The sequence below is a fragment of the Pteropus medius genome, unplaced genomic scaffold (genome assembly GCF_902729225.1).
Source record: "Pteropus medius unplaced genomic scaffold, Ma_sr-lr_union100, whole genome shotgun sequence".
NCBI classification, from domain to species: Eukaryota; Metazoa; Chordata; class Mammalia; order Chiroptera; family Pteropodidae; genus Pteropus; species Pteropus medius.
This window is the reverse complement of record NW_024342647.1, coordinates 6,381,084-6,404,863: the sequence shown is the minus strand read 5'-3', so window position 1 is coordinate 6,404,863 and position 23,780 is coordinate 6,381,084. Positions and strand designations below refer to the sequence as shown.

Below are 23,780 nucleotides of genomic sequence, written 5' to 3'. Positions count from 1 at the left end.
AAGTTGGCCAAACCACCCCTCCCACGTGTCATGTCCATCATCTCACTGGCTCCTTGCCAAGAAATCTGGGAAACTGACGATGAGTGTGCACGTGTATGAGTGTGCGCATGCACCTGTGTGCGCATGTGAATGTGTATGCAAATGCTATGTGTATGTGTGAGTGTGCATGCATCCATGTGCGTGCGTATGAGCATCTGTGTGCCTGTGTGTATGCACTTGTGTGCATGCCTGTGTGTGTGTGCTGCACAGCTCCCATTTTAAAGGAGAGGAAATGGGGGCTCAGGGAAGTGAAATGGCTTGCTTGAGGTCCCACTGTGAGTCCCTGGCTTCACCCCAGGACTTCTGACTCAGGATCTATCCAGCTGGGGGAGGGAGCATGGGAGTGAGGGTGAAGAACAGTGGTCAGGAGTTCTTGAAAGGTGACATCAAGGTGGACCTACCTTCCAAAGGGCTGTTTTCAGAGTATTTTAACCAGGTTGGACCAAATGAGCAGGCCTGCAGCCGGGAGCACTCTCTTCAGCCCTGCAGGGGATGCGGCTGGTGAACTGTATGTGGGCCTTTTCTCAAGCCCCATTCTCTTGGGAGCTAGAATCCTTGCATTGGGGACACTCCCGAATGCTAGGGATTTATCTCTGACTGGGAACCTGCTGCTTGTTGGTTTCTCTCTGATTTACTGCCTGTTCTAACTCATCTTCAGGGTTCTAGTCTTAGCTCTGCCAATGCCTCATCTTGGGCCACAAACAGTCCCTTTCCTTCTCTAGCCTCAGTTTTCCCAACCATGTGGTAGGGTGATAACACTTCCCTTGCCCACTTCAGCAAGCTGTCGTGAGAATCTAGTGAGGTGAGGAATATTGCAAACTGTGAAGAGTTGTACACAGTTGTAAGTGGGTGTTATTGCAGTGACCCTAGGTGATCAGAGTGGTGAGGTGAGTATTGGGAAAATGGAAAAGAATTGGGCATGCCTCTTGTATGTGTCTTTTGGAAGCTCTCTGAGAGCCTCCAAAAGTGGAGCAAGCCTGGAGGCAGTCCTAGCAATGCTCACATGCAAGGTTCCGTCACCTGCATGCGGACCCAGCTTGGGGAGGACGCGTTCAAGCTGCATCTGGAAGAATGTTATAGTTTGGCTAATGATGACCGGGGAATAGGTGGGAGTGACTGCCTGAGCAAGGGCCTGGCAGCAGGAAAGTGCAAGGCATGGCTGAGGAATGGGCCGTGGTCTGGGGAAGGGGCAGAGGCAACCCTGTCTGTGTGTTTGGCTGGCAGAAGGAGAGCAAAGTCTGGTCAGGATGGCTGGGACCAGAAGACCAAAGACTTGGAACACCAAAGAGTTTGGACTTTGTTGTCATGCAATCAATTAGTGGGGAGCTGTGGAAGGTGTTAGAGCCAGGGGAGTAATGGAGCTGGGTGAGTGGGGATTGGGTGGAAGGGCATTTAAGCACAAGACAGGGCTTAGAGCACAGTCTGTGGGGAGACATCCTCTCTAGATGACTCGGCCGCCAAAGTGGAATTATTTTTGTTTCAGGGACAGAAAGGGGACCCAGGGCTCTCACCAGGAAAGGCTCACGATGGGACAAAGGTAGGTTTCCAGGGACCCCAGAGCTCAGGGAAGTGGGGGAGTGGACTGCCATGCTCTGGGGTGAGCCGTCCTGGCAGAGGCCACTGTGTGACAAAGGCAGGGAAGTAGGAAAGTGTGGTTTGGATTTTTCCTTGAAGTTCTTCTGCTTTTTCCCACACTAAACCCAAAACCATTTCCTGCTGTCTTCTTCCTGGGCTGCAACCAGTAAAACCAACAGATTTTGCCTATGGACACACTCTTGGCGAATGTCATTTTGCCTCATGCCCTGCATAGCTTTCTCTAGGGCCCACTAGGTGACCCTTGGCATCCAGAAGCTTCTTGGTAGCACAAAGCCGGGAAGCTTCCAGAAGATGTTCAAAGTCCCCTCTGAGGTTGTTAATTCCAGGAGACACGTCTATACATTTCTAGGAGGAGGGATGGGAACAGGCCAGAGATTCAGGGCTCTCTAACCTTGAAGGGCTGTGAGATTAGAAGCTTCTCCAGTGGAATAGAATATACTTAGGCCAAAGGACTTCATCCATTCCTGAAGCGTCCACCCCATAAACAGATCAAGGGGCCTGGAGGGAGTGCAGGACAGGTGGGAACAGGGGAACCGAGAAATCCAAGTGAGATCCCCAGTGTTTCAGACCTTCATATCCTGGAAGGAATGCTCCAGTCTGGGTTCCTCTAGGCACAGCATCAGAGCCCTCCTGACAGGCGGAACACTGCTTCTCAACCCAGCCTCCTATGCTTGAGTGCATAGAAGTGGCAGTTCCCTTTGATTTCCCCAAGACACAGGTAGCTCATTCCTTCACATCCTTACTGATAAGTTTTTTCATTCATTACTGGGGGGAAATGTTTACATATACTCCCTTCTGCTCCTCATCAGAACCCTATAAGCCAGGGCAGATGGGCCCAGTTTGCAAATGAGAAAACAGAGGCCCTAGAGGTAGGTGGCTTGCTGGAGGTCACGTAGCTGCTCAGTGCAGAGCAGGACTGGTACCTAGGTCTGATGGAGTCAGGGGCCTAGGCTTCTTTCTTGCCCTGGGTTGTCTGTTCTCAGGTCTCATGGTGGTGGCAGAAATGCCTCCTATTTATGACCACCATGCCCAGCAAAGATGAAGAATGCAAAGAGAGTGAGAGAGAGAGACAGAGAGAGAGAGAGAGAGAGAGAGAGAGAGAGAGAGACAGAGAGAGAGAGAGACATTGGTGAGTGAGCATTAAGTATAGATGAGCAGCAGCACAGACAGAGAGAGAGACAGAGAGAGAGACAGAGAGAGAGAGAGAGACAGAGTAGAGAGAGTATATTATATATATATATTTATATATAGAGAGACAGAGAGACACAGAGAGAGCGAGCTGATTGGAATGAGACATGAATTGCATGTTCCCTGGGGACAGTGGTTTTCAAATAGTGGTTCTCAAATATTTAGCAGCAAGATCAATTTCTCAAATGGTATCCTATGCTGAAGTCCAGTATAGAAAATAGATCCAATGGAGAGACTGGGTTGAGTGGGAAGGGCCAGGGTACCCCGCCTACTCGGCTACCCTCACTCTACTCAGAGGCCCCCAATGTCCTCTGAGGCCTCTGGGCCTCCATGAATCCTGTTTACAAACAATTGGCCATATAAAGTCACACATTCAATTTAAGGAGTGTCTCTGCTCCCATTCCCCCAGCTTACCCCCTTGTCTGTGTTTTGCAGGGCGACGCGGGCTTGCCCGGGCTCCCTGGGAATCCAGGACCTCTTGGACGAAAGGTACACCTTGGTTTCAATGCTTTGCCTTGCCAGTAGGCTGCCTAGCATGCAGGGCCATCTGACAGGAGCCTTGTTAGCCTCCTTCCTCCCGTCTGCCTCTCCCTAGCTCCCTTGGGCACAGGGAACATTGGTGGGGGTGAGAGATTTATGGACGTCTGTGCTTATCTGGGGGTGGGCAGCACCTTGGCTTGGAGTAGGTTTCCCTAGCCATGCTTAATGAGGTGTGAAGAGAAGTGGCCTTGGTTCGCTGTCCTTCCTCTAGGGGTCCAGCTGCTCCCAGGAGGCCTTCCCGTGGTGGTGACAGGAATATTGTCAGAACCAGGAGGGCCGGCATTGGCCCGGCTCTACCTCCAATTGATTGAGTGGCCTTGGGCCTGCATATTTCCTCCCTGAGCCTCAGCCTCCTCCTACCTGGGATGGAGACAACAGCCCCCCACACTTGACCTCTTAGTGCCTGGGCTGTCAGCCTGGAGTGAGACCTGGAGCAAAGAAACTGGGATAGTGGGCTCTGGGGCCAGTCAGACCTGGGTTCTACTCCCAGCTCCACCGTTTCCTAGCTGTGTGAGCTTGGGAAAATCAATAACCTCTCTGAGTCTAGTATTCGTCTCTCCCTGGTATGCCGATATGCTGCAGGGGAAGGGGAACGTGCTGCAGAGGCAGTAGTTCTCTGTACCTTCTGAGCTATGGCCATGCTGGGGGAATTACTTCTCTAAACATCCTTGGAAGAAAGTCTGCCATTTTCCTAGATGGTGTGTCTCTGACTTACGGTGCCCCTAGATTTTGCCCCAGCTTCCCAGCCAGGCTCCCTCATCCTTCACATTCAACTCTAGTGGTGCCCACGCTAGGAAGACCTCCTGGATCCTCAGCCTTCAGGCCAGGAACCTCCACTCTGCTCAAGAACCCCCAGCCCATCTTAGCTGAGTTATTCTTATCCGGAGTCCAGCCTCACCAACCACGCCCTGCGAATCTGGTTTGTTATCTTCCCTACTGAGGCTAGCACAGGGTCTGCACATAGTAGGTGTTCAGGAAACAGGGAGGACAATGCAGGCCAAGGATCAACTGCTTTTTGCAGGGAAATCTCCCTCTGCTGATGGGTTTTCCAGTAGATACATCAGCCTAGGGCCATGTCTTAAGCTTCTACCCTGGCTCCCAGCTGTAGCCACAGCTGCCATCTCTCTGGGCCATCTGGTTCTCATCTGGACAGCTGTGGTGCCTCCTGGCTTCGTCCTGTCCTTGCTCCCCATGGCACAGGATACTTGGAGCGTCATGTCCTCCTCATCCCTTTCTCCTCCACCCTCCATGGCTAGCGCAGGCCAAACCTCGAATCTGAAGAGGCCAGAGCCAGACCGGAATCTGCAGCTGCCTGTGAGCTGGGGAAACATGGAATTTTCTGGCTCAGAGAACACAGAGGGACTCTCTCTCTCTCTACTCACTTCCCCTCTGGGCTCCAGCATTTTCTGATGGATGAGGTGTGAGTGGAAAGTCTCCTTCCAGTCCTGGCTCATAAAGCAGCTGGTGGTGGTCTTGCTCTGCATGGTGGTGGGAGTTTAGCAGAGGTGGCAGGAGATGGGAAAACAGATTGGACCGGCTCCTGCCTGGGTTACAGGGCTCCCTGGTCTCGGCAGATGTCCAGGGAGGCCAAGAGCCCACAGCCAAGAGGGATCAGTTCACCTGAGTCGGGAAGGGCATCTTTTCTAAATTAAAGAAGAGCCTCCATGTGGCTAGAAAACTATTTGTCAAAGCTATTTACAGTGAGTCCCTCAGCTATGACCCAGGCAGACACAAGTTTGGTCTGTGGCAGGCCAGTGTCACCTGCTCACTGAGGGAGGGTGGTGGGCAGAGCATGGGGAAGCTCAGGTCCCCAGTGATCAGGGCCAAGAAGGAGGACTGACAGGGTAGGCAACTGTGCCTGGGATCATCACTGTTTTGTAAGTAGTCTCTCTTCCACAACTGTCGTTGGTGACATCAGTGGCCACTTTGTCCTGGTCCTGTTGGGTGGCTTTTCTGCCTCATCTCATGTCCTCTTTTCTCACTAGCATGTTCAATTTTGGTGTCACTTCAGAGTGACACCAATAATCCTATTTGTTCTTTTATTCAACAGGATCAGTTAAATGCCTGCTGTGTGCCAGGTACTGCTCAAGGCACTGAGCTGAATAAATAGACAAAATTCCTGTCCCCTCATCTCCCCAGAACTTTTATTCTTGTGGAAGGAGATAGAAAATTAGTAAAAACATAAGATATGTTAGAAGATGAAAACGACTGTGGAAAAACAGGCAGAGAAAGGGAGTTTGGGCTGGGAGGTTTCCATATTAAATAGCGAGGCGAATTAGAGGTGGCATAAAGCGTTACTGTCCCTCATTACATTGTTTCCTCACGATAGCCTCCAAGGGGTAAGGCAATATCATGCCCACTTGACAGCTGAGAAAGCCAAGGCCCAAATAGGTCTCACACATTTATTCATTCATCCTACCAGTCATTCAGTGACTGCGTACCTGTATGCCAGGCCCTGTGCCGACACTGGTGTTAAATGCAAATGAAGTCATCGAGGGGCCTCACAGAGGCTGAAATCTGCAGCAGTGGTTCTCAGCCCCACTGTGCAGTAGAACCAGCTGGGGAGCTCAAGCCCTACCCCAGAGATCCTGGTTCAGTTGGTCTGAGTGGGACCCAGGCACAAGATTCTCATATGCAGCCAAGACAAAGAGCTACTGGCTTAAATGGAAGTACCTTCCAGGGTCACTAAGCGGCAGAGCCGGGGTTTGAACCCAGGTCTCTGACCCTCAGGCCCTTTCTCTCCAAAGCGCTGATTCAAACAGCTTCTCAAATAAGAGTGGGCCCATCAAGTGAAAAAGAGGCTCCCGCATGAGAAGTTTCAGCTCTCTGCTTCCAGGTGGGCCTGCGATGTTTGCAGAGGGGCTTTGCTGAGCCGATTTCCGAGGTTTGGGCAAGCGCGTAGAGCCGGTCAGACAGACCTGGATGGAATCCAGCCCTATTCCTCTCTTGCCGTGTGAGCTGGGGCAAGTGGCCTCACCTCACTGAGCCTGAGCTGCCTCATAGAGTGGTTAGGAGGGTTAAATGTGATGCTACATCCCCAGGACCTAACACAGGGCTGGCACACGGTGGGCACTGCTTCTGTAGTTGCTGAATAAATGAATGATCATGACGTCCTGAAGGAGAGGCACTGAGGTCTTGCCTGCCTGGTCCTATCAGTAGTCTTGCTTAGTTGACAGTTAAGCACCCTCCACTACCCAACAAATTTACCCGAACCTCATCTGCACCTTGGGAAGGCAGAGTCCGGCGATGTCCCCCATCTGACCCTCCTGCCTTCTCTCCTGTAGAGAAGTGCTTCTCACCCAGGAGTGATTTTGCACCCCAGGGTACAGTTAGCAATGTCTGGAGACATTAGTTGTCACAGCTGGGAGTGGGGTGGGAGGTGCCACTAACTTATAACAGGTAGAAGCCAGAGATGCTGTTAAACAGCCACCCCACCACACACTCATCCGCCCTACGGTGCAGCGGTGCCGAGGCTGAGAAACTCTGCTGTGCAGAAACCCTCACTCCAGCCAAGCCGATGTGCCCGTTGGCACTCATCCCCCGCTCCCTCCTACTGCCCTCACCCTGCCCAGGCGCCTTCTGTGCCCCCCAAGTTGGCCGTCATCAGTGAGAAGCTGTGATAAAATAGGAGGGCGGAAGGGTCAGCTGGGAATGTTTTGGGGGAACACGATTGAGGCTGCCTGAGATGATGTCATATGTAGCACCCCCAGTTCCATGCAGAGCCTCTTCTCTAGGCTCCCCTCTGTGTGGCCTTCTGGGGTCCACACCCCCTGCCATTTCTGAGGTCCAGTTCGCCTGTGCTTTCTAACTCGGCTCCTCTCTCGGGCCTCGGTTGACAATGCCGCCTGCTTCGATGGACTGCCTTCCCTCTCCGGGCACTCGGTACTTCTTCATTCCACTCAACGTGTATTTAATATCTATAACCTCTTCCAGAAGGTGGGGAGTGAGTTTGTTTTGTTCACAAGAGTATTCTTAGTGCCTAACACAGGGTCTGGCTCATCTTCGGGGCTCAGCAAATCTTTGTTGAATGAATGACTGGATGAGTGAATGAGCCATCTAGAAATTGTACCTTCCTGCCCTGACCTGTCTCAGGCACCCACTGTGCAGAGTCTGGCGTCAGATGCCTGGCTATGCTATGGTAGACTGTGCTTTTGGATGAGCCACACATTCAAAATCCTATCATTTCTGAGCCAACAGGAAGGATGCTTTGAGAGGACAGCTAGGGAAACAGAGGCCCAGGAGGGGCAGGGACTTGCCCAGTATCATGTAATGGGTCACTCTACCTCTTGGCATGTGTTTCTTCTTCACTGATCCTTTTCGTTAAATGGGGCTCTCTGTCCTGTTGACTGCCCCACGTGACATGCAGCTGCAAGGTGACAGGGAAGTCTCATGGAATATTAAACAAGTATAGTGAGTTCCATTTTACTGCAGGAGAAGCCAGAACCTCGTATGGGCTGAGGTAGAGCCTGGACGAACATGTTGGTCCCCACGACCCTCAGGCAAGGACAGGACCTCCCTTCCTTCCCTGCCCAAAACCTAAATAGCATCCCAGCCGACAGGGAGACTGTCTGCAGCAACAGTGAGGTGATGTCTGGTTTCTCCTTGTGCATTGTAAGCAGTGATTAATCTGGCTTCCAAACCAAAATATAGACCGAGCTCTATTATAAACACGGGTCCTGAGGAGACCCGCCTGCCGGGCAGCTGGAGGTCCCTTGCAGACTCCATGGTCCTTGGAGCTCTCCTGAAGCATCTGTTCTCCCCTAGTGCCAGTCAGGCACCGATCACACACAGAGAAATCACTGCCCGTGGGTCCACCTTGCGGTCAGTGCCTGCCCCATAATTGCTGGGGCCATAGAGAAGATAATGGTTTAGATTTTTCCAGGTCCTGGGGCCCTGTTATTTGAAGCTATTTGGCTGACCCTAGCATGGTAAACACTGTGAAGATACTTCCAAGAAGCATATGAACCTCCCACCAACCCTACCCCATGCCGTGGCTGTGCTCAGTCTGCTGCTCTTGTCTGGCAGAAGAAACGGGCGTTCGTGGCCATGTTCAAGGCCCTTCGGGGCCCACTAATTGAGAAAGACCTAGGAACTGTAACCTTCTGGACATAGCACAGCCCAGCAGGTGTAGAGTCCTGGGGAACAGTCCAGGCTTGGCTACGACTTGCTAAATAACCTTGGGCAAGTCCTTTCTCCTCTCTGAGCCTTGGTTTCTCAGTCTGTCCAATGAGAAAAGAAGTTGTCAAATTGATGGCTAAGGTCCCTTCCAACTCAGACACTCCAGGGTTTCGTGACTGTCCTCTGCCCCCAAAATGTAGCACTGATCTGTTCTGGGGAGATTGGTCTGTAAGGGGGTCTTTCTCTGGGTGGCCCTGTGGCTCTTCTAGGTGGGCCTCAGGCCTCAGGAAGTATGTCTCATTCCATGATTTGGTGATTAAAGATACAGGGATTGGAGTCTCGTAGTCTGGCACTGCCCTTGGGAAGCTGCGTGGCCTCAGGAAAATCACTTTACCTCTCTGAGCTTCAACCGGCAAGTGTGCACAGTAATTCCTACCTCCCAGGGGTGATTGCAAGGAATTGAGCTGATGTATTGAAGGCTTTAGTGCCGAGCCAGGCATAGGGCAAGTCACTGTTCATGTCCCTGATGATCATTTGTTTCCTTTTAGCTATGTTCTGAATAAAGGGTTTACTTGAAATCTCCTCCTGGGATTTCACTGGCCACAAGTCTCCTCTAAAGTACTGGTTTCCAGCAGGTTTCTTCATGGCTACAGAAGAAGCCCAAGGAGCAAGTGATACTCAGGGGCTCCCTGGTCACCTTTCACACTTCTCTTGAAACCCTTGCCCATTACTTCATTCATTCTTTGTTGCAACCCCTTGAAGCAGGCAGAGGATGGCAGGGTGGGCTCAGAGAGGGCAACGATGTGTGCCAAGACACACAGTCTAGAGCTCAAGGCTTGATTCAGCTCTTCGTGGAAAAAGACTTGCTTCTTCTTGCTCATCTGCAAGCTCCAAGTGGAGAAAGATAATAATGGTGATTATACACATCATACCCTGACACATGCCTTCTCAATGTGGCTTTCCATCGTATTACCACCCGACACGTTCTGGCTTCCTGCTTCTTCTCTGACCACCCCTGCCCATCCAACCCTCGCCCTTCACTCTTTCTGCTCCAGTCGCATGGGCCTCATTCCTTCTTGAACTCATCTGAGAGCATTCTTGCCTCAGGACTTTTACACTTGCTGTTCCCTCTACCAAGGAGCCAGCTGTCTGTCTAGCTTCCTTACGTCATTCATCTCCTCAGAGCGGCCTTCCCTGCAGTCACACCCTCCCCAACACTGCCATTCTCCGTCTTCTAACTCTGCTCACTTTTCTTCGTGGCACTGGTCACTACCACAGATTATCTCATTCAAAAATTTTATTTTGAATTATGGTAAAAAAAAAACCCCAACATAAAATGTACCATCTTTACCACGCTTAGGTGTGTACAGTTCAATCATGTTAAGTACATTCACATTGTTGTGCAACCAATCCATGCACCACCTCTTATATCCCCAGCTTACAAAAGCAGAAACCAAGGCTCAGAGAGGTGACATCAGTGGCCTCAGGTCACACAGCCAGCCAGCAGTGAAATGAGAGGAATCCAGAACAATCCGAAATAAGGTTTTAACTATGCTGCATACCTGTTGCTGGCTGTGGCCTGTACCTCAGTTTGCTCACTGGAGTAAAAAGCACACACCTCACATCAAAGAATCTCATTTAGCCATGTTGAATCCATCTCACAGATCCAGGATTGAGATGCAAACATATTGCTGAGCAGTCTGAGGCATGAGTAGGTGCAGAAGGAATGCTCGTAAATGTCCCAAACCTCCTAGGTCAAACTGACTCTGCTGTTTATAATTAAAAGTCCTATTTCCTGGGGGTTTACAGGGGTGAGCATGTGTGCCTATGTGTTTTCGTGTGTATGTGCATGATCTGTACAGGCCCAAGATGTCTGCAAGGCTCTCCATGTGGCCTCAGGTGTCAGAAGGACCCCATGGTGAATGTGAACCTGTTTGGTCCTTAGCAGTGGGACTTGGGGTGAGTGGCTTCAGTTATCTGAGACTCAGTTTTCTTCTCTGTAAAATGGAGGTGATAATTCCTATCCACGCGTTATCTGGCTGTTGTAAGGGCTAGAGGAGGTCATGTAGGTGTTGTCCTGGGCAAACAGCCGTGCATAGAGTGGTCTGCAGGCATCAGGTGTGTGTACTCTTGAGTCTTGTATATCACCTCAGGGAAGCCTTAGAACTCTAGTTCTCAAACAGAGCTGTAGGAGCTCAGAGTTCTGACTCCTTCATTTGAGGTCCAGAGAAAGAAGGGTGGTAACCTACCCAGAGTTGCCCAGTAAGTCAGACATGGTGTCTGAGCCAGGCCCAGGGCTCCCCGTGTGAGGGGCTCTAACGGAGGTTAGAGCAGCCACCCTGTCGGACATGGAAGCCCTCTGCTCCGTCCTGTTTCACAGCCCTAAGCTGATGGAAGCTCGAAGTTTGGGGTTCCCCTTCGGAGGGCTCCTAACTCTTATGAAATGGCTCGAAGGTCGTCCCCAGTGCCACCTGAAAGCGTACACTCATTTTCATTCTCTCAGACTAAAGACCTGGCCTTTGACAATGGTAGTTGGGCCCTGGGACAGAGGGTCAAGGTTGGTGGGATGTCGCCAGACTCCTCTATTAGGTATTCGCGTGGCTTCTGTTCCCTTGGAATAGTTGCTGGGACCAATGAGAAGCGGGGCAGCTATTTTGGTTAATGTATTTGGCCAGTATGTGTGAGATCTTTTCTGATAAGGAATTATTGAGAAGGGGCAGGTCCTGACAGAGGGTTTCAGCATCACAGGGTGATTGAGCATATTCCAGACCTTAAGGTCCTAATTGACCCACCCACCCACTGAGAAATCCCTCTACCCCAGCTTTTGACAGTCTCACCTGCTCTCTGATTTGGAAAGAACGGTCGGGGTACAGCATCACTCTGTCATAGTCACTGTGTCTCAGTTCAGATCACAAACCCTGCCCAAGGAATGAAGATCACCTCTGATGCTTCTGGTCTAAGAACCATTAGTAGCAGAGAGGAAACCATAGGAACCTGCTAACCCTGATGTGTACTATGTAGCCATTTGGAAAGTATTTATTGAAGTATACTACATCACTACAGTGGCGCATGCCTTCCTGAAAAGGCAGGCAGGGATGCTGGGGCCCTACAATCCACAGGCCCAGATGTGCTTTCCTGGCCTGATGAGATTTCTTCCCCCGCAGGGACACAAAGGCTATCCTGGACCGGCGGGGCACCCCGGAGAACAGGTGAGGGTGAAGGCCTCAGCCCCACCCTGCTTACTGTCCCACACTCCAGCGCCTGCCTGTCCCTGGCCTCCTCCCCGGGCCCTGCTCCATGAGCGAGCCCCAGAGCCAGGCAGTTCTGCCTCCCATCCTGCTGGAGCCCCCACCACACCCCACCTCTCCTCCAGCCACATCTGCCTGAAGGAGCTGAAGCGCACGCCAGCCCAGCATTGGCATGAGCTGCTCAACTCCGGTTAGAGCCATGAATAGCTGGCCTGTTCCGGGCGATGTTAGGGGATATTATACACGCCGCCACGGGGTTTGCAGGAATTTTGGCTGCCCTGGCCCAAATCAAACAGCAGTGGCTGCCAGCGTGGGAGAGCCAGCCAGGCCGCCTCAGTGCTTTCTTATTCCTGGGCTGCCAGCACGGGGGTTTTGTTCCTCTGAGCTGGTCTGACCAGTTTCACAGAGGGGTGGGCTTAGGGGCCCGGCCGGCCAGTGGCTTCCCTTCCTCCTATTTCATCTCACATTCCCCCCGGTTTCTTTGTCCATCACCCTTCTATTTGTCCATTGTAAGCCCCAGTCCCCCTGCTGTCCCCGGACTTGGAGCTGGGCAGGGTCTCTCCTTTCCTCACGTTTTTCTTTGTTCCTTTGCAGGGGCAGCTGGGACCAGAGGGCAGCCCAGGGGCCAAAGGTTACCCTGGCAGGCAGGTGCAGTATATGGCTTCTGGAAGCTCTGTGGCCATGGTGGTGTGGAGATGGCCACGGGTGCCCCCAGGGAGAGGGAGGCAGCGGGCTGGGGGCCAAGGAGCTACACCTGCTGGGTGGGCCCTGAAGAGAGGGCTGTTCAAGGGGCTGGACCAAGGCAGCAGGGAAAGGATGCTCAGTAAGAGAACAGAAGAAAGGAGTTTTGGTGCTGTGGGGGTGGGGCTCCAGAGGCTCCTCCCACCCAGTCTCTCCCCTAAGCCACCTCCTGGGACTTTGGGGCGGCTGGGGGCTCAGTTCGAAGACCATGAGTCTAACCCACCCCCATTCTACACAGGGGGCAGCTGAGACCCAAAGGAGACAGGACTCACTCTGGGTTGTTGGCAGCAGGTAGAGCGTCTCCATATGTCTTTGCCCTTGTCTTTTATGTTTCAGGGGTTACCCGGACCTGTAGGAGACCCTGGCCCCAAAGGCAGTCGGGTAAGTGGGCCTTGGCAAGTGCCATGCAGGTGGGGCCCTGGGTGGGCATTACCAGTCCCTCCAGTGGGCCTGAGAGAAATCAGGGCTGGAAGGCCTCCCCCAAGTGTCCGTCGGGAAACTGCGGCCAAGACCCTCCCACCTGAGCACTCCCTGGAGACAGAGGGGCAGCAGAAGGGCCGGGTAATGGGTATTCAAGAGTCAGGCTTGGTTCCCATGGCTGGACAGACTGGGCAGCAAAGAGTCTGCTGGGGGTTCGGCCATGGCCTAGCTGCTACAATCAGGTATTTGCTTGCCATGTTCCCTAGTACATCCCAAGTGCTGGGCCACTTTGTCAATAGAATCCTGGGTGAATGCTGCCCAGGCCTGGAGGCGGATGGAGCATCTGCCCCTGTTTTCCCCCTTCAAGGCCTCTGGAGCAAACCCTTAAGTAGCCAGCAGCCTCAATCTGTCCATCCTTATAAATGAAGTGATGTCCATCCGACCTCTAACATGGTTATGGGAATACTGGGAATTTGCTAAGGAGGGGTTTGCCGGGTGGGGGCTACCTGGTGGGCTGTGGGGTAGTGAAGAAGGTTTTGGGGAAATTGAATGGAAGGAAGTAAATGGAGTTTGGAAGACTAAGAAATGATCTCTTCTACATGGGTTCGTGGTAGGGACCCAGTGGCCCCAGTTTGCGCTGCACAGCTAAGGTGGTCCTGAGGGCTGTGCCCACTGCCTCTCAGAGAATGCTCAGCAAATGGGTCACACAGTCCTCGGTCAGTCCAGGTCGGTGTGACGTGTCTTCCAGTCCTGAGCCAAAGCTATTTATGGCCACAGTCTCGGCCCTAATCCCAGGAACTGACAGGCAGCTGTTAGAAGAGCATCTGGGAGGTGGGCAAGGGGGTGAGTAGGCAAGTTCCTCAGGACGTGGTGGTGGTTATAATGATGATGATGACAGTGATGGTGATGTGCAGGGGCCGATGAGGCTCCTGTCCTAGGATGTTGGGCCCTTCTCCCTTAATCCAGTTGTTCCCATAACCTGTGACCCCACAGTGGCCTTCTGAAACCAGGCAGAAAGTTTTCTCGTTTCAAACAGCATTCCTGATTTTCCAGGAGGACAAGAGGAGTGAGATAGGCTAATGTCATCTGGGGATGCTTGGCGTTTGCCATGCTGGTGGCAGCTTGAGGCCACGTATGGGGAGAGAGTTGGTCTGGCCCCAGCGCATCTTTCTCCAGGGTCACAGGGCCCCGAGCAGCCTGGGTGAGCCAGGGCAGCTCCAGCTGCTCTTCCAACCTTGACATCACCAGACTCATGTTTATGAGGTAGGCAGAGCTCAGGCTTCGGGGTCAGGGCAACTGGCTTTGAGACCTTTAGCTGGCTGTGGGATCTTGGGCAAGTTGCTAGACCTCTCTGAGCCCATTTTCTCACCTGTAACTCTGAGTTATAAGCCCTGTTTGGGAAGATCAGCAAATATCTCTTTTTGAGATGATGGCTATTATCACACTGGGTGCCAAGAAGGAGGCTCCGTGACCTCTTGACCTTCTAGGGAAGGGCAGATGGTTGTAAGCCTACATTGGTTGCTTATTTGTGGAAGGCAGTATAGCAGAGTGGTTAGGAGCCTGGTCTAGGCGTCAGATGACTTGAATTCAAATATCAGTTCTACCACATTTTAGCTGTGTGACCCTGGGTGAGTCACTTCACCTCTCTGAGCCTAAATGTTCCCACCTCTGCAGGGAGCCGATTATACCTCCTTCCTGGGGGTGCGATGAGGATACACTCAGTCTAGCTTTTGTTATAGTTATTATTTATAAATAAAAGCTGTTTATAGTTATTATTAGTCATTCCACAAATACCTAGAGAGTACGGATAGTGATAGGAGTGCTGAGCTAGGTCCCTGCTCTTGAGAAGTTCCCAGGCTAATGAGGACATGAAACATGGACATAGATAGTGAAGGTGCAGCGGAGAAAGTGGTAAATCCTATTATCTGAGGTGCAAACATGGTGCTGGGATGGAGGGAGTAGGAGATCGCTTCTGGTGTGGGGCATCAGGGCTGCTTGCCAGGGGAGCATTAGAGCCGGGCTTGGAAGGATTCGTTAGCTCTGCAGTCGCGGGGGTGGGAAGGGCATGCCTGGTAGGGGGCACAGCATGAATAAAGGCTGGGAGGCAGAAACTCGGGTGCATTTTAGGGCAGTGGACTCCAGCCCTGATTAGTCATGTCCCTTCATCTCCAGAGCCTTCACTTCCTTTGTCTGTCTAGTAAAGGTATGACAGCCAATCTGCAGGGTCCAGGAAGGGTTGAATGCAGTGGCACACACGTGTTTGTCAGGATGTCAGCCAGCTGGCGTGGCAGCTGCTGTTATTGCCGGAACTCAGGCAGCCAGGGGTGGATGTGAACACCACATCCTGGGCATACATGGCCTAGAAGGAGTCATTGCGGATGCCATGGGCACCTGCCAGCATCCCTGGGGGTGGGTAGGACCTGGTGCCACTGTAGCATCTAACCCAGCGGAGAGCTTCCTTCCCGCAGGTCCCGGGCCTCTCCCCACGAGCACCCGCGCCCTTCCCTGGCGTGAGGGTATGTGCCTTTGGACTACATCGTGGAAGCCAGCACCATGCAGTCCATGGGCATATACACTTGCCTCAAGGCCTATGTCGTCGAGGAGCCACCGGAGCTGCCACTGCCACCAGCCAGGAAGAGGAGCCGGGATGCGGGAGGGCAGCGAGGGGGCTGGGATGGGTTGGGCCAGCCACACCCCATCCCTCGGCCCCTCTGACCCCACCACCTGCTCTTTCCTAGGGCTACATTGGACTCCCAGGGCTCTTCGGTCTGCCAGGGTCCGATGGAGAGCGAGTGAGTGTGCTTTCTTTGTTTACCTCTTACCCACCCAACCCACCTCCTCTGCCAGGTGCCAGACTGGAGAAGTCATGGAATCCCTCCTGGACAGGTGCCCTTGAGTTGAATAGGAGTTCACTAAGGGGACAAGGCAAAGCAGACATAGGGAACAGAGTGCAAAGTCAGGGACATATGATAACTTGGAAAGTTTAAGAATCAACATAGTCCAGGAGCTGAGTGTAAGGTGGAAACAGTAGGAAATGAGGCTGGGGGGAGCCCCTGGGTGGAGTTACACAGCACTCAGGGGCGAAGGTCAAGAAAGGGACTCTGTTCTGAGAACACTGGGAGCTTCTGAAGGGCTTTCGACAAATGGGAAATGGGCCTATTTTATGTTTCAGATCAAGTGTCCGCAAACTACATCCTGTGGGCTGGATCCCCCAGTCATCTGGCTTTGTAAAGTTTTATTAAACATAGACAGCCATGCTCATGTATTTATGTAGTGTCCGTGGCGCTGCTCTCGGTATAGAGTTGATTAATTATGACAAGACTGTATGGGCCACAGGACAGTGGACCTTCCTCTTCATCTGCTCTCAGCCTGAGACTGTATTTGGGAACTCAGCTGTAACCTCATCAACAAGCTGAGTATAGAGAAGCTTACAAAAGCAGAGGAGTATTTATTGAGCACCTGCTGAATACTAGGAACAGTGGGTGCTTTTCTTAGGCATCTCCCCAGCTCAGGTCCACGCAGACCCCAACCCGGTAGAGGGCAAGGACCATCTATCCGTTGAGCACATAACTGATATCTGCTGTATATGTGGTCTGGATGCTGGGCCCTCTGTGACTTCCTATTGTGGGCAGCTCTGGGGCTGGTTTTCCTCTGCTGGAATCCTATCCTGACCTCTTCCCTGTCTCTTCCTCTGCAGGGCCTGCCTGGCGTTCCTGGCAAGAGGGGCAAGATGGGTAGGCCGGTAAAGATTTTCCGTGTCTATTACGCAGACTCTATGGGGGAACCTGACCTCCCACTGGCTATGCTGCCCTGTCCACTTGTGGCCTGGGCATTCTGTGCTTGCGTCTTTCTGTTTGGCCATCACTCTGCTATGAGTGTGTCGGTCGGCATGTGAAGCTATCTGGGCCTGGTGTCCTGCTGCCAGAACACTGAGTGGTGCTTCCTGGCTGGGCTGGGGCTCCCGTGGGCTCCGGGCCTCTCTGGGATGGAGCCTCTCTGTGCACGTGTGCAACAATTGCTCTGTAATACAGTTCTGTGTCGGGGGCCTTCTGTTGTCGGGCTCCTTAGTGTCCATGCTGGGGGATCTTGGCTAGACTGGGTGTCAGTGCTCCTAACTCAGAGAGCACTCACTCTCCGCGTTGTCTTGGTGTCACCAGTTTCACTCATGGATACACAAGCCCGAGGGCAGTGGGGTGCTGGGCGGGCCCACAGCAGGCTCAGCAGTAACCCTCAATCCACCAGCTATGCCCATGGCTCTATCATGGTAGGTTGTTTGGGCATCTGCGGGGCATGAAGAAAAAGCCAAGGCACAGAAAGATTAAGTAACTTGCCCATGGTTTCACAATTAATAAACAGTGGAGCCAGAATTCTGTCACCAGGGCATCCGATCTCAGTGCTGGTTCAAGGTCACTGGTTAGTGATAATGCAGTAAAAGTGGATTTCCTAGAATTTTTGCCTGGGGGAAAATGATTCATTCCAACAATCTCATTATTTACAAGGGAAACTGAGGCTCTGAAAGGCAGAGTAATCTGTCCAGGGTCCTACTACCAGGGCGAGGGAGACCCAGGACTGTAACTGAGGCATATTCCTTTCAGACCTGGCCCCTTTTGGTGGCTTAACGCTCTTTGCTATGGCCTTGCAGGTTAATACCCAGACTTGGAACTATCATCACCTCTGGGGCTGGGCCTCCATTTGCTTGTGTTTGATGGAGAAGGGACTATGGGAAGGTTAGAAGTTGAGAGGCAGCTGGGAGGGAGCTGGGAGCACTCAAGGTTAGAAGTTGAGAGGCAGCTGGGAGGGAGCTGGGAGCACTCAAAGGCGTCCAGAAGAGGGGTTGTCTATGATTCTGGGATTGACTGCATGTTCACAGGCACCTGCCTTACCTGTTGCAGTGTATGGATCTGGGTCCTCTGGAGACCGAGTGAGGGATGCAAAGAAAAGCAAGATCCAGGCCCTGGCTGCAAGCAGCTGATAGGGGTGGTGCATCTCACCCTCAGACCTAGACCCCGCTGTGGCTGACAACCCCTCTGTGCCCTGAGGTCTAATGCCTGACACCTAGATCTGGGCAAGGAGCAGTACCTGATGCCTCTGGCTTCAGGCAAGGACCTCGAGTCCCTGAGGCTGGGTTGGCATTTGGAAATGTTCCTCAAGCCAGATAACCTCAGGCAAGGAGACACATTAATTGATTCATTTACTCATTTGTTCATTTGTTTGTTCAATGAATACTGAGTGTACACTGTGTGTCAGGCACTGTGCTTGGTGCTGAGCAATGAACAAGAGACAAAGTTCCTATTCTCATGGGCAGACAGACAATGATTGAATGGGAGAATGAAGAATGAATGATTGACTGTCAGATGGTGCTGAGTATTAAGATGGAGTAGGGTAGGGAGACAGTGAGTACTTGAGTTTCGAGCTATTGAATTAGTTGGTCCAGGAAGTCCTCTCTTTTTGAGAAAACTTAATGAGGTAAGAATGGGATCTCTGTGGCCCTCTGGGGAAGAACATTCCAGGTTGGAGCCACCTCCAGAGCCACCCATGGGGAACTTGCTCTGAAGCCATCCTGGGAGCCTCACAGTGGGCCAGGCACTGCCCCTTTATAGATGAGGAGATTGAGGCTTGGCGGAGGCGGGGTCGGGGGTGAACACCTTGGCCAGGGTATTGTGGTTTCTGAGAGTCGAAGCTGGTTAGAATGCAGCAGCCAGAACTTCACCTCTTGCCCCAGAGTGTAGCTGTTTAGAACCCTGGTTCCAGAGTAGTTTCCCGAGCATGGCGGAGCAGGGCCCGGGAAACCATCGTCATGCCCCGGCTTCTCCACCTGCCACGATAAGGAGCACCCACAGGGCTGTGCCTCAGTTGTCCTCTTCCACCGCCCCCGCCTCCTCCTTCAGCCTCCCCACCTCTCCTTTCCCACCTCCAGTGGCCCCTTCATCAGCCGTCTCCTGTTCTTGTTTTCTTCTGGGGCCTGAAGCCTCCTGCTCATGGCCGGGAAGGCAGCACCAGGTCTGAGGTGCTCACCATTTCCCTCTCTGTGCCTTTCTCAGTCAATAACAATTTATTGAGCACCTCCTATGTGCCAGGTTCCGGGGATAGCACTGTATCCAAAACAGACCCCCTAAAAAGCAACGTTTATTGAGACCCTTTTACTCGCATGGTATTTGAACTACATGTGATTCTCTCACTGATTGTCTGAAGCGAGAGTGATTACACCTATTTTTCAGATTCGGAAGCTGAGGCTTAGACAGCCAAAGCCATTTGCTCAGAGACCTGCGAGGCCTGTAGCTGACAACTCGTCTCTGCTTCCTTGCTCCATGCCTTTAACTTCCTGATATTCTGTGCTCCATGATGGGGGTGTTCCCTGGCACTGGGGTGTCAGATGTGGATGGGAGAAAAACCCCTTTCCTTCAGCCAAACAGCCTTATAGCTGTGTAGTACCCCTGAGGGTCACAAAAGTCCCCTTGAGTCTGGTCCAGCTGCCATGGCCAGCAAGTGGGCGGGGTCTGCATCGGATATGATTGAATATGTATGGATAGAACTTAATGTCACCCAGTCCCTATAGTTTTGTCTCTGCCTCTGTTGGGCCTCCAGTCTGCTGTGCCCTTGGCCCACACACTCCAAGTGGTCTTTAGGGCCACACCCCTGTTGCCAGGGTTTCCCAGCCCTTGATCTGGCTGCTGGGGTTGGGGCTCCTTCTGTAAATGGGGTTTCCTTTGCCCAAGCTGTGGGCCCAGTGATTTCTAGGCACTTATTATCAAGAGAAAATGTCAGGAGAAGGAGCTGAGTTCCCTCGTGCGAGATCACAGTTGGCCTCATTTCTGGTGGGCCTGGCAATGGTTTTGCTGTAGTCCATCTCATTCCAGCAACCGAAAGCTCAGACCCATGCATGCGGCCTCCTCACTGTCAGGTTTAGAAGGAGGATGTGTGAGAATCTTGCCGATGAGAACTGAGAAAGAGACAGTGGGGATTAAAAGCGCATCTGAGCTGCAGAAACATGAGTGATGAGCTGACCCAAACTCTTTGTTAGACAGATAAGCAGACATAGCTCAGAGAGGCCAATAAGTTGCCCAAGGTCACACAGTAAGGCGGTGGCAGAGTCAGAACTCGAACCCAAGACCCTTGCTGGCTAGTTCAGGGTGCTCTCCACATCACTTCTCCTTCCTCTGTGCTCACATCTTCAGCCTCCAAAGGAAAGCTTAGTCTACAGCTCTCACCTCCTGCTCATAACATCTGCTAGGGAGAGAGATGTGTTGTGGTTTCCTGGGGGAGGGTCCGGATAGAAGATGTTACAAACTTAGCTGGAGTGGAGGGGCTTTCTCCTGAGCTGTCTGGGCTTGTTTGGGGCAAGGTGCAGTGACACTCACAGCCGGAGACCGGGCCATGCTTCCCAGCCAAGGGATCTCACAGGGATGAGGGAGACACTTGTCGGGTGATCTGTGAATTCACTATCAAGCTGCTGGAAGGCCTGGCCAGGCTAGTCGCCCCTTGCATCTCCTCTTGTGGTCTCTGGCAAGGTCTGCCAAGGCTGGTCCTATGGAGTGAGTCAGATGGGCAGACCCTAGAGCTTAGAGCTGGAAGGATCCAGCCCTGGCTTCCACTTCCTCAATGTGTGGCTCAGGGACACCTGGGACTTGCCCAAGGCCACACACCTGTCCGGGGTGGGACAAGGCTTCTAATTCGGTTCATTTTGAGTTCAAGCTCAAGGCTCTTTCTAGTTCTTAGACTGTGAGGAGCAGGGAGCAAAGGGACAGAGACTTCGTGTTTCTAAGTGGGGAAGCTGAGGCCAAAACAGATGAACATTTTTTAGCTGTGTTCATGCTGTGAGCTGGGGATATGGTCCCTATTGTCCTCATCTTGAACTACGGCTGTCTCAGCTGCTGGTGACTCTGGAATCCTGGTGAGAACTCTACCTGCCTATCTCCTTCTTGTTCCCTGAGGTGATTCTTGGGTGGCTTCCCTAGTAGATTTCAAAAGAGCAGGGTAAAAACGTGCTCAGCAGCACAAGGAAGGGATGCTGGAGACCTCCAGGAATCTTTTCATGTCAGCGCACCTGGAGTGCACGCACCTGCTAGAGAAGGATATGGGCCGCTTCGAGTGCGGTAGGAAGGAGGCAGGTTAGACCGATGCAGGAAACTTCTGACTTTGAAGAATTTAAGCGTGGTAAAGAGGTCTCCAAAATCCTTCTGTGGGCTCTTCCTGGAAATTATTAAGTATTCCCATGGTTGACTCAAACCTCACCAGTGTATGAAGGCACATTCAAGTTTGCCAGGGGCTGGATTATAAATGTCTCACCTCTTCTTCAGCCCAGCTCTGCCACGTGAGTTGGGCAGGGCCAACCATTTTGCAAGCCAAGGAGCTGAGCCTTCAGGACATTAGCAGGACTTCTCCTCCTGGAGGCTGCATGCTCCTTCTATCCTACAGCCCACCTTCTGGAGCAGACTGTTTGGGTAGACACTGCCTGGAGGCAGAGGAATGGGTGGGATGGCCCTCAGAGGCCTCCCCAGCCCTCAGCATCCTGCCGTGGATATGGTGATGAGGACTGTCCCTTTCTTCACATCTATTCCTCTGCATTGCTATAGCCAAGAGAGAATGTGGAGTCTGGTCCCAGCACTTGGTTCTGTCTCCTCCGGTCCTTTTTCTGCTCAAAGTATGAGGCTTTCAGTTCCCCAGGGGGGCCTGACCTGGGAAAGTGGAGAAACCACGTGGCTGGGACCCTGGCAGGGATCCGAGCTCATTGCTTGGGCCTCAGGCCAGCCCGTTGCAGCCAGGAGCTCGGGCCTGTGGAGGAAGGTCCCGCTGCTGACCAGGCTGGGCGTGCACAGCATGCACAAGCAGGAGCGGCCAGACAGAGGGAAGCAGGCAGAGTGGAAGTGGGGCCACATGTTCAGCTTGGTGGCTGCCACTCTGAGATCCAGAGGGGCAAAGCATCACGGGCTCCGGGACGAGTGTCAGAAATGGGATATGTTGCTCAGTAGTAGAGGGATGAGCCAAGGTAGTGGGGTGACGGGGCCTTGGGCATGTGCTGGGCTTCAGTCTCCCCACTGGGGCAATGAGGTGCTGAATGTCAGGAACTGCTAGGGTCTTTCCGTCTCAGACCATCTGTTATTGTTCCAATCAAAAATTTGTTCCAGCACTTTTAAAGCTCCTATCTTTTTTCCCCAATCATTGTGCTCTTAATTACAAACCCTAGATTCTGAGAGGTCATCTGCTTGACTCCTTGGAAGGAAGGGAGACTGAAGATGGAGATAGGGGCTAGATACTAAGACCACCAAGCATGTATGAGCAGAAACTGGTACTCAGCACCAGCCAAGCCATTCCCTCTTGTACATTAGCCCAGGGTTCTCAAGAGCCCCTTGAGAGACCCCAGGCTTGCTGTAGTGCATTCCATGTGTCCAGTCATAGCTAAGAGAACGGGTACTGGAGCCAGACTGCCTAGGTTCAGATCCCAGCCCTGCTATTCCATAGCTGTGTGACTTTGGACAAGTTCTCTAATCTCCCTGGACCTTAGTTTCCTCATCTCTAAAGTGGAGCCAATAATAGGACCTATCTCATTGGTCCTGGGGGAGTGTGCTGTTACTATCATTGTTATCATCTCACCGTCGTCACCCGCTGGCTACACTTGGTCTTCGGAAGTGCCTCCCATTGGGATTTGACCATTCTGATGGCCTCCGCCTTGCTTACGGCTCAGAGATGTGCCCACACATTGCTGCTAGCAAAGGCTCGCCCTCGGTTCAGCATCTCAGCTCGTCTTCAGTACTCCCCACTGTACAGCAGAGAAAACTGAGGCCCAGAGAGGCCAGTGCATGACGGGCATCTGGTTGCTCTGGTTCCAGAGCCTCACAGGGGTAGCTAGCCTGGCAGCTGGGGCTGCGAGAAGCTCTTGGACAAGCTTGGCGTGGCCTCTAAATGCAGACCCATAGGTTTGAGAGCTGCCTGGTTGCTGCTGCATCTGAATATATGGGACATGGCAGCCAGGATTGGAGCCTGGGGAATGCTGTCAAGGTCTCCATCTCGTCCTAGGTTGGGCAGCCTTCCTGCACCTAAGGGAACAGGCTCCTTCCTCACAGGCCTTGTCTAGGGGTTGGGCCAAGACGAAGGGTTCTTTCTTAGAGTTCACACCCTATTTCCAGCCTGACCAGGACAGAGGGTCAAGTGAGGGTCTGTCCAAGGTCACGCCGTCAACCTGGAGGCAAGCCAGGGTGAGTGTCCGGGCTGTCTCCAGATGCTGGCACTGGAGACTTCCCACATCCTGCCCCTTGTGGGCCATGTGGAATCAACCAGGTACCCAGCTGGCTGACATCCCCCTTGTCTCCTGAGGGATTGTCCTCTTCTCCCACCAGGTCCCCAACCCCAGCCTCCAAAGGCAGAGGCAGGAACTCAATGCCTTCAGAAGGCTCTCCTGGCCACAATCTACCTGGCTGATGCCCTAGGAGGTGAGAGGGATCTACTTTACAGCATGACAAAGAGGAGCTGGACTGGAGTAAGGCTGGAATTTGCCAAGGCAGACCCAAGGATGTGGGGAGAGATACCTTAGAGGCAGATGTACCCCCCCACAAGACTTGAAGGTGGGCATATGCACGTGCACATACATGCACACACACACACCCCTGTGCCTCTCTCTGAAATTGGTTGGGCACATATTTGAGCAGTTTCTGCATGCCAGGATTTACCCAGATGCAGCTCATATGAACAGTCCAGAGAGGTGGGACCTGGGCTCCGCTCTGCCACAAACTTGCTTTTTGGCTTTGGTCAAGTGATGTTTTCTCTCTAAGCCTCAATTTCCTCATCTGTTAAATGGGACTGATAAGCTTCCTTTCAGGGGTGGATGTCAAAGACAAATAAAGTTTTGCATGGAAAGTGACCGGCTTGGTCCAAATCTCTTTAATATGTCTTCAT

At 52.5% G+C, this 23,780-nt stretch overlaps 1 protein-coding gene across 14 annotated transcripts in view; it reads left to right on the top strand.

Moving 5' to 3' along the window:
- Positions 1-23,780, top strand: part of COL27A1 (collagen type XXVII alpha 1 chain) — a 131,645-nt gene that overhangs the window by 28,705 nt on the left and 79,160 nt on the right. For all 14 annotated transcript variants that reach the window (XR_005653718.1, XR_005653723.1, XR_005653720.1 and 11 more), the window contains exons 6-12: positions 1,523-1,576; positions 3,259-3,312; positions 11,646-11,690; positions 12,324-12,377; positions 12,807-12,851; positions 15,629-15,682; positions 16,588-16,632. Coding sequence is in view for 7 of the 14 variants with exons in the window: in XM_039866818.1 (XP_039722752.1) it covers positions 1,523-1,576; positions 3,259-3,312; positions 11,646-11,690; positions 12,324-12,377; positions 12,807-12,851; positions 15,629-15,682; positions 16,588-16,632 (351 nt within the window). In the remaining 7 variants the exon portion in view is untranslated. The remainder of the gene's footprint in view (positions 1-1,522; positions 1,577-3,258; positions 3,313-11,645; positions 11,691-12,323; positions 12,378-12,806; positions 12,852-15,628; positions 15,683-16,587; positions 16,633-23,780) is intronic.